Below are 10822 nucleotides of genomic sequence, written 5' to 3' on the forward strand. Positions count from 1 at the left end.
GGCTGTGCAAAGACTGTTATAATTTTCAGGAATGTGCCTGCTGTTTCCATGAACAGAGTTAAGGAAAGACCTGTCGACACGTATGAAAATAGACCATCAAGGCCATGGTGTTTTGTTTTGCGGTTTGGCAATATAGTAATTTTCAGTCTGTTTACCCGATATTTTCTCCAGAAATGTTGACAATTAAACACCCATGAAACAGACTGAACCCAATCACCATGGAGATCGAAATATACACGACGCCTCAATACAAACATCAAACTTTCAGCGTTAAACACCTTTATTACAGGTTTCACAACAAAAATACCTTATGATACAAAGCACACATTCAACTGTTTGCCTGCAAGGCAAATATTTGTCTTCTACTACTGAAAACCCATGCTATCAGAAACATTGCAACTGAAGTTAGAGCAGATGTTGGATATTACTGTTGAGCATCGTCTGTTCCACCACGAGACTTTCAAATACCATGGTACTTTCTTTAAACAGAGGCTTCAGCAATTTGTCACACGTGTAGAAATACTGTGAAATACATGACATGCCAACATGCCTTGCATATGCGTTGACAGTTTTACTTTTGTTAGATATTTTTAAAACTTCCAAAAGCTCAAAAACAGGTCAAAGCGATGCATGTGGAAATTCTCAAACTGTTGCTCACATGCCATTTTAACTGGCAGGAGGTCCATTAAACAGGTGTAAGAAATACAGGATTCTTATAGAAGGTATCCAAGGTGATCCTAGTAGTCATGCCAATAGAGAAACTCAACTAGTGTGCATTACCAATCCCTGAAATGTGTACGACTCGGCTGAGAAAGCCATTTGTCAACGGTAAGCAATGAAAATCAACCCCACATCCTTCCGTCTCATTCCTGCCTGGCAGTTAATCCACAGTTTTGTACGTTCGTTTTTTGAGTTGCACTCCCAACTTTGCTAAGAAACGCGGGGCGATTTCCATTTGCAAGTGCACCCGCATGTCGTGCTGGTGTGTGAATGTGCCGTCAGCAACCATCGCTGCCATTTCCACTGCATTTTCTTAAAGAGCCCTCACTCACTCAGCGTCAGCTCGCCCGTGTCACCCCCCTCCCCCCCGTCAATCACTGCAGGTACGTGACCTTTTTCATTTACCTCTTTTTTTTTAATGTACCCTCTGTCCACCTGTCACTCGTGACAAGTCTCAACAACCATGTGTGCGGGTGGTGGCTGAGGAGAGGAGGGTGCTGTGAGGGCAGTGGCAAGGTTGCTCGTTTGCTTTCTCTCTTCTCAAAAGGCAATTCCATCCATGCCGTCCTCCATGAAACGCTTGTACAGAGCCATGAAGCGTGCCACGAAGGCTTCCAGGTGGTAGATGGCCTTGCTGCCGAGCTGCAGTCGGTGCTCGTAGAACGCTGCCATCTGTGTCACATCCGCCTTGAGCTGTCCATCACAGTTACTGAGCAGCTCCGTGAGAAGGCCCTGGGAGCCAACGTTCCACACTTTGCGGTTTAGCACATCGACCGTAACGCAAACCAGTACTCCGTTAAGCAGAGGATAAAATGCATGCCAAATCACTTTCAAGTAAGGAAACAGGTCAGTTTCACGGTTGATTATGTGAAAGTTGTTTGTGCAATTTCAGCTCGTCGTTTGAACCCAAAAGGTATAAAATGGTAAAAAATATTGAAGCAGTGGTTATGCTAATTATGGTTTTCTTTGATCTCCCTATATCAGTTCTATCCATTAAGCAACGTGCCAGCAAAATATTATAATTTAACTTTCAATACAAACTAGTTTATTTAGTAATACCATTTTGCTTATTGATGGGTTTGTCTGTTACTCAATAGCTGCTGATGTGTCCATATTCATATGCTAATTTTAAAAAATCTAAAAATGTTACAAATATTCTTCTCATCATGCCCCATGAAGTAAAGTGCAGTCTGCAACGCTTAACCACTCTCTCTCCGGCCTCTTTATTTATGTTCAATGAAGAAAGGCCATTGAGGGAAATGTCGTGGATTATATCATATTCCTTTTCAATGGTAATGAAGAATGTGTTAAAGTATTGGAAGATTGATTTGAAGTAATTTTTCCCCCATACCCATTACAGAAAACTTGTAGAAATGCAATAATTTTGCTACAAATACAAGCAACACGTAATAATGTCATAGCACGTACTTTAATCCTATTTAGTTAAATGAATGATGATGGAAATGCTCCAGACAAACTACATGGTCACTTAGAACATGCAGCAGAGAACTGGTTCATGGCCACTGATTATGAAGACCCATAAAATGTACCAATACCTACACATAAATGCAATGAGTTTGTATTTTATGAATCTATTTAAATAGACAGACCAGTGTATGAATTGTAATGAGAGGCACACACCTTCACAATGACTTCTGGAGGAATGCAGTGAGTGAGTAACTCATAAATCCGCCCTCTCACCTCCAGCAGCCTGAAGAGCAATTCAAGAGACACCCTTAATACCATACGTACAATATACTTTGAATGAAGACATTTACAATCTCAAATACAATGCATACAGGAACATTTACAGCGTGTTTTTGCTATGCTTGGAGGTTGAATGTTTAATTTCGTAGGCAGCTGGTTTGGTGGCGTTACAACAGAAAGGCATGCTCTTGCAAAACCTACCGTAAGACATTCAACATCCATTGACAAGAAGACTGAACTGCATACTTAAAGGTTTCTAACCACAGCATCCCAAGTGACAGAGGACGTTACACGTGCATGATGGGCCTATGATGGGGTTTGAAACGAGCGCTACAACAATTTACCTAAAACAGTCATATACGTTAAAACAGGTATAACGTCTACGTTTCAACTCCATCTAATATAGCATAATAACTGGAATTTAGTAAATTAGGGACAATATACATATAAGAGATATGAAGAGGGGTTCGATAGGTATATCTCACTCAGCATTACCTGTATATAGTCAGATAAGTTTGATTCCATGCCCCCAGAACCTAGTGTGTATATATTCCCAAATTGTATTGCTTGATCTATACAAAATTAACGAGTTTATTTTAAATAGAAACAATCCCACCTTTGGGGCGACTGCTGGTTGATAATGGCAGTAGCTGTCTCGCGTAGGTAAACCTCCCAGTCGGTTTCTGGGATCTCTTGCTCCGCTGAGAATGGGTACCTTCAGAAAATCATATGATTAGTAACTATTCACACTCCAAAAATATAAATTACATTCATATACATCACTACAGTCAAGGCCGTGCCATGCAATAGTTATGTATTTGACTGCATGCGAACATGAGAAACATTAGTTTCCACTGTCTCAATGGACCGAGCTGGAAATATTTTAATAATCGCACTCTCCTTGTGATATTTAGTGGACAAATTACATGTTTTTTCCACAAAAATGTGACTTGGTGAGTAACCAACTTGCGTCCACTCACTGCTGCACTTTGCAGGCCTCGCACATGAGTAAGGCTTTGCGCAGGTTGCGGTTGGATTTCTCAGCAATCCTGCGAGCTAGTTCTGGTGGCAGGGAGAGCCCCTCCTTCTTGCACACAATCGCCAGCACCTGGCACACCTGCAGGGGTGACCACACGACAACATGCGCTTTCAGACGAGTCAGGACTGAGGAGTAATTCATTCCCTTACCAATGATTCCCCAAAACACTAGGCAACAAAAAACATTAAGAAACGTTTTGTACCCTGTGGTAAGAAACAATTAAATTAAAGTTATTTAATTGTTCTGGGACGATTTTAATGTAACCATGAATTTCAAAACCTTGTGTACCCCTGCTGTTATGACAACCAAATTGTATGTACATAAGGATTAGGTTTTTATAGCGTTTGAAGATGAAGTGATAGGATTTTCAATGCAATTTGTTAGAATGTTTAGTGAATAATTTAAATGTTAAGTCAGTTTTGGGTCTTAATATTGTATGTAGAGGCTAAAGATCTATTGAAGATTCATGTTGTGTTTCAGATAAATGTATATCGCAATGTTTGGAATTTAGTTAATAGCTGAGGGTTTGTCAGGATTGCTCTTAGAATCATGAATAGAATTAGCCATATTAATGCTAAGAGCTGGGAATTATAGTCTGGTATTTCTATTTAGGATTAGAATTAGGTTAAAAACATAGGTGTAAGTGTTATGGGTCAACAGATCATATTTGCATGATTGATTCTGGGTAGGAAACACCATCGCTAAGAGTGCTTATGTTGGGATTAAGTGTGAGCAATGCTTAAAGCTCAGTGTCGGTGACTGGCACTCGCTGCCCCACCTCATCGACGGTGGGCGCCGGTACCCGCAAGCCCAGGCAGCGGCTCCTGATGGGTGCGATGACCTTGGATGTTGAGTTGCACACGAGGATGAGGCGGCAGGTCGACATGTACTTTTCCATGGTGCGACGCAGTGCATGCTGGGCATCCTTTGAGAGCCGGTCAACCTCCGACAGTAGCACAACTACCAACCCAGCATCAAGTAACATGTAGAAGAAAATAATTAGAATAATAACATTGTTTATTTCTCCATAAAAGCCCATAATACTATTTTCAGTAGGGTCCTGCAATGGGATGTTGGGCCAGTTTTCTTTAAATATAAGTTTTGCATGTGGGAGCAATTCAAATGATCAGGATGTCATGTCTATGAAAGGACAACACTCAAAGGTCCACAATGACAGGTTCATGAACCCACTTTCTGTACTACCATCTTATGATCACCTTTCTGGCCAACAGATGTATTTAGAATATCAATACTTTAAATGGCTATTAGTTTATGCGACATGTCCACATAAATAACTATTAGCTAGGGTTGATTATTATGTATCATGCACTGGCCATAAGACCACAAACGGTGTTATCAATCAAAAAACCACCTACAATATAAAATACTGTACCGAACATTGCATTTTAAATGTAAATGGAAGATCCAGACAAAACACACGCAATATATTAACTTATTAACTGTGTCTAGGTCACGTGAATGTGTTTACTTTAATTAATTACCCTTGAAGTCTCTTTGGGTTCCAGATTCAAGTTGCTGAGATTGCGCCACCGTTTTGATCAGCTCCTGGACCACAACACGATCACTGTTTCCTGCATCACTGGAATACAAGACGTTTCAAACTGCATGAAGAATTTAATACAAGATGTACTAGTGTGTATATCAAAATAATGCATATTTGTATTGTTCATTATTCTTTATCATGCTTACCTTGGGGTGACTTCAATGTGATAGTTGCTTGCTATGGTGCTTATTTCAATCTTCTTTTTTGAAGGAGTCTGAAAAACATGTTAAAACCATACAAAGATGCATTTTATTTTGTTTAAAGTGCATATTGTGATAGCCTCACAGTAACATATTAAAAACAATTATCTGTACAAATATGGCCCAAATGCTGAAACCACCATGTCCACCATGACCTTATTCTACAACTCTTGAAATGAAGCACAATATTAGCATAATAAACATTAAAAACCACACATTCTCATACTATAACGAAGTTCAAATACTTATATTTCTGTTTACTACAGAGTAGTTTAATGTGTTTATTGATAGAAAAATTGTAAAAATACTAAAATTACCAGCAAGCCATGTCTTGATTTTCGCAATTATAATTTTAAATAATACAAAAACACGCATTTTTTTTTAGTTAAGCTTTTATAAATCAGTGTGTTAATACACAAAAGTGTATCTATATGCAAAAGTTTGGTCTGCAATGTTATACTGTAAATATTCAACAATTAGAAAAGAGAGTAATTTTCCTCCTGTTCACACAGGGCCCCCAGTATTAGCACAAAGACATGACGTTTGCTGTTATTGCCCTTATACTACCAGCATTACTTGATTATCCTATTTAACAAATTGAGCCTCTATGCACTACCCAATTTCCATGGCCTGCAGACAACACGGGTGTCAATATCCACTCACCGTGACTGTTTGATGCTCGATGCGTAACTTCTCGACACCGGCTCCATATAGCTCACGTAGGAGGCACATGATGCGTGTCTTTTTGCCGGCACCCGATGGTCCGTACACCAACAGGTGAGGGAAGTCTCCACCTTGCACCTGTGTTCATTCATTGGTCTGTTAATCTGGATATTCATTCTCTCCTGCTCAATCAAGCACGAGATGTTGACACAACTGAGCTGTGCCATGCATAAACAATATAAACAAGTTTCAATTTATAGTGTCTTAATGCAACTGCATCTCAAAATGCCATTCAAAATTAAGGAGATGCACATCGTGGAGACAAAAGGGAGGTATTTATATTTAAGGTGAAACTGGATCACCTTGCAGATGGAGGACAGCAAAAGATAGAGGAGACTTGAACATGGGCAGGGAGTTAACAAGATGGGCAGAGGGAATTCCAGACTTTAAGGGCGGCAGCAGAAAAGGAGCGCCCTCCTCTATTGAGAAGATGGATGATATTGGTCGCTAAAGCCTACGTGTTAAACTAAGAGGATGGTTTTGCCAGATGGCCTTGGATTCTGAAGTAAAGTACAAAAAGCGGATGAGTGGAAAGGTGGGCAGGGGCAAACCCATTAAAGATATTTAAAATGGTGAGGAAAGGACTGGATTGGAGTCAATGGAGGGATCTGAAAACTGATGTGACGTTGACTCTTTTATCTGTGGAGACGAGGATTATTGCGGAGGATTTTGGATAATTTTCAGTTTGTATATAGGAAGGCCATAGAATATGTTGAAGTAGCCAAGACAAGAGGTGATTATGGCATGGATGAGAGATTTAGCAGTAGATGAGTCAAGCAAATGGAAGGTGTGGAAGATGTTGCACGTGTGGAGGTGACTCCTGCAGAGCTGAAAATGTAGAAGGAAAATGACAGCTCGGGGTCAATATGGCTCCAATAATGTATAACATGTTTGTTGAGAGTGAAGTGTTTAGCGATGTGCAGGAGTTCAGTTTCGTAAAAAATTTAGATGCTCAAAGTTTGAACAAACCCAGGATGAGACCACATTAAGGTAGGATACCAGATTGGGTGTCATCATCATAGATAACAGTTCAAGTTCAAGTATTAGGTATAGCCTTGTGAGCCATTCGGCTCTTGAATCGGGTGCAACCGCAACAAACAAAAAACATGAACAAGAAAACGTCTTAAAATGACTATGTGACTAAGTGCAAACAGAAAATCGAAGACAGTAAAATATTGCAGAAAAAGCACCGTACACCTACGCTGTGTGCAAAAATCCCAGTGGGATGCAAGTCAAACAACAACAACCACAAGACAACTTAGATTAAGGCCATCAGTCTTACTTCATACTACAACAAACAAATATGGCCAAACCAAAAAACTTTTCGAAATCACCAAAATAAAGCCATGAAAGCAATAAAACAGTGATCATAGGAACTGTGACGGAATCTTCACAATAAACGACATAAACATGTACTACAACAGTATGGTGATTACAAAGCCATACTGACAATTGTACTGTTATCATCGCCAGTGGGACAATGAACAGAATAAACCTTCGAACACAATTAGGTCACACAATATTGTTAAAACTATACTGAAGAAAACGCCTGATATTAGTCATTCAAGGCGAAGTGAATTCCTGCTCAAATTGATAGCGCTCACCTCTGTACAGCCCTGAGGCAGTGATGAAAATTCCCATTCCTATAGCGTAGACGAATCTATTCATAGGACCACTGTTGATTTCCCCACAAAGTGATATATATATTTGATCAATTACGGAGAGATGATGGGCCGAGTCAGCCGCAACACAAAGAATGTCACTCGCAATTTTACGATTGCGAAGCCGCTCGCCCTATCGTTGAGACTCTTAGAATAATCATTGACATCGCCGTATAATTGAAACAGGCACATATCCAACAAACCTTCAAAAAACAGTTACCGTATTAAATATTTAAAATTACGCCTGTTGCTGTGTAGTATATACTTTCCTGTGACACAGTATCGCGTTAATGTTAAACGCGATGTGCGCTTGTGCATCTGCCAAATTAAATGAGTTAATCCCTTAATATTTAACTATCAAATATTGCACAGACACTACATACATACACAGTTTTACTTCCTGTAGATGCGGTGTGAGCCCGCACGCGTTTGCGAATGAACGAATTGTAAGACAATAACGCTCGTATTTAAATCAACGTGAGACTCCCCGGGATAGGAGCCGGGTCGCTGTTGTAGGCCTCGCGAGAAACGGCGCCTCGGAGGCGGTAGCCGATCCATGCAAGGGCGGGGGGCCCGACCGCGAGTATAGGCCGCGCGGACTTTTTTTTTGTTACCAGATTTTTGAGCTGAATCGCTTGCTCCTTGTGGAAGTCGACTTTACTTAAAGACGTTGGTCGATATTTGTCAACCCAGAGACTCATTGTTGATAACGGTGTCTGTTTGTTGTTTAAGCACGAGATGTGACAGCGCCGCCTTGTCAAACGCGGCCTTTCCCGCCAAAAACCCCGCGGTGACGTCACTCGAGTGTGGTTCTTGGGGTTTTTGATGTCACACGAACAGTTTAATTTGATTGAATTTTGGGGGGAAATCATATTATGGGCACTGATTTGAGGGAATAACATAGATAATTGTATTATCCGCGGAGTTGTTCACGATTTTAGTCTGCTTTAACGTGGGGTAAAAAAAACAAAAAAATTGCTGTCCCGCAAAAGTTGGATGGGTATAATAGGAATCTGGCCACGGATAATGTTAGTTTTTGATGATGTAGGGTAATAAATAGGTTGAAAATAAGAGGTAATCTAATTTTAAATGACTACCCCAATACACTTTTATGGACGCCGCACAATGGATTTTTAAAACATTAATATTTAAGTGTAAATAAAAAGTCTTTAAAATGAAGGGCCATTGCCCAAAATTTACTATTTTATTCCTTGAAGACAGTGTTCTTGGGGAATGTATGTATAGTATGAGATTCTTTTGCACTGTACGTATAACCAACCGTGTGAATCTGAATGTGTAGCGAGATATCGGTGGTGAGATGTTAACTACCTTGCCAGGTACACAGGAGGTCGTGGGTTCGAGTTCGACCCTGACGCCTGCTGCTGTATATATGGAGTTTGCATGTCTCTCTCTCTAAGTGGTCGCATCGATTCTTATTCCGGGTCCTCCGGGTTTCCCTCCACATTTAGAAACATGAGTTTAGAGTATTTGGCTGCTGTACATTTCCACATGATAAGCCACTTCGTTGAGTTATTATGTGTGGCCAGGTCGCATCTGAAACAGTGGGCCTTACTTGGTAAAATACAAAAAGTTTGAGGTTTTTATTTATTTTGCGTGTGCACCATTGCAACAACGTGAGTGAAGAATCTATATACGACTAACCGCCTCCTAAACTCGGACATTACACTGGCAAAATACTACATTTTTTTCTGGCCTGGACTTTTGCAGCGATTTTAGACTAATTTCAGGGTGCTGATTCCAAATCTGATCTCAGATTTGCTCTATCACATCTCATTTTTATGCTATCGGCATACCCCATTTTCATTGATTTTACCCGAAATTAACTCTGTCACTTATGATTGCAAGTTGTTGCGAGTCAAGTGACTGCTTTAGTGTTAAAATATGGTGCTGTATTTTTAGGATGGTGTGTTTATAATATCATTTTATGTAGATATCCACATCTATTTCATATTTTTCTTCTGCAGTTTTTATTGAAAATGCAATATTTGATATCTCAAAATCCTGATGTGATAGACAAAAACTGATGCTAGATTTGGAATCAGCACCCGAAAATTACCTTAAAGCCGTTGAAATATCTTATGCCAGAAAAAGTGTGTTGACCAGTGTAATCCCAATCTAGATTTCTCTTCCCACGTCTCAAACTCTGCAGCACTGCACGTATCAATCAAGCACATCGCCTTCATACCCGAGCTGCCGCTGAGACTAGGATTTCCACCTGTCCTGGTTTTCCCATAAAATGCAACAAATTTGTTGACAACACTACCCGGAGCATATATACACTATATATGTTCTGCTATGTATGCGAGCCGTTGGCCAAAATATCGCCTGTTATACAGGGTGCGTCAAAAACAATGTTAACACTTGTGAGAATTTGCAACAATACCACAAGAAATGTGCCTCCGGGCTCTGGAGACCACCTGGAGAAGATTCCAGGCGTGTGTTGACAATGCTGGCGAAGAAGTGGATACTTATTTGAATCTATGAACATACATTTGTTATCATGTTAGTGTATTATCCATTCTTTTTCCATTAGAAACTATAGTTCCATATAAGTGTTAACATTTTTTTAAAGCGCCCTGTATTGTATGTTTTCCTTTTAGTGCAGTGCTTTTGCTAAATGTCAATGCATCATCACCAAAAATCTGGCTTTCCCAGGATCATCGTCTTATTTGAGGCAACTATCCAGGGACATGAAACGTCCTGGCTATTGTCAGGCAGTGGCGCAGTAGTTCTTCACTCTTGTGATGTTATAAGATATCATTCCCTTAAATGTCCCAGGTTTTTGTACCCCAAAGGGGCATCTATTGGCCACTGTCACATCACGTTCTTTGTGACATGACAGCATGATCTGTGCACTGTGACATCACACCGTGTTCTGTGTATTGTGACTTCACGTGGACACCTGATAATGTAACTTTGTTGCTTTAAGTGCAGCATGTAACACCTACAATAATACTAAATGTCATGCGAAAGTTCAGAAACGCCTACTCTATACACACATTTTTTTTACAGATCATATTTCACAATAATTCAATCTATTATGACCTGGACATGTTCTAGTGTTTCCAGTCAAGTCGCTGCACCGTACATTCCAGTTCTCTCATGCCATGGAGCCTTCTCAAAATGCTGACATAAATGAGGGGTAAAACAACTGTTAATGTTGACCTTCTAAGCCTGGACTTCTAAC

General features: G+C 40.1%; 1 protein-coding gene across 1 annotated transcript; it reads right to left on the bottom strand.

Annotated features, from left to right (window-relative positions):
- Window positions 1-262: 262 nt before the first annotated feature.
- RFC3 (replication factor C subunit 3) lies at window positions 263-8398 on the bottom strand. The gene is made up of 9 exons (XM_061552280.1): window positions 8229-8398; window positions 5894-6031; window positions 5177-5244; window positions 4969-5066; window positions 4245-4426; window positions 3408-3544; window positions 3044-3142; window positions 2362-2431; window positions 263-1452 (listed from the first exon to the last, which is right to left on the bottom strand). Exons 1-9 carry the CDS (start codon window positions 8313-8315, stop codon window positions 1261-1263), a joined length of 1071 nt encoding a protein of 356 aa, XP_061408264.1. The 5' UTR covers window positions 8316-8398; the 3' UTR covers window positions 263-1260.
- Between the last annotated feature and the right edge of the window lie 2424 nt (window positions 8399-10822).

This window comes from Lethenteron reissneri, chromosome 16, assembly GCF_015708825.2.
Source record: "Lethenteron reissneri isolate LAM-NWPU_2019-01 chromosome 16, ASM1570882v1, whole genome shotgun sequence".
NCBI lineage: Eukaryota > Metazoa > Chordata > Hyperoartia > Petromyzontiformes > Petromyzontidae > Lethenteron > Lethenteron reissneri.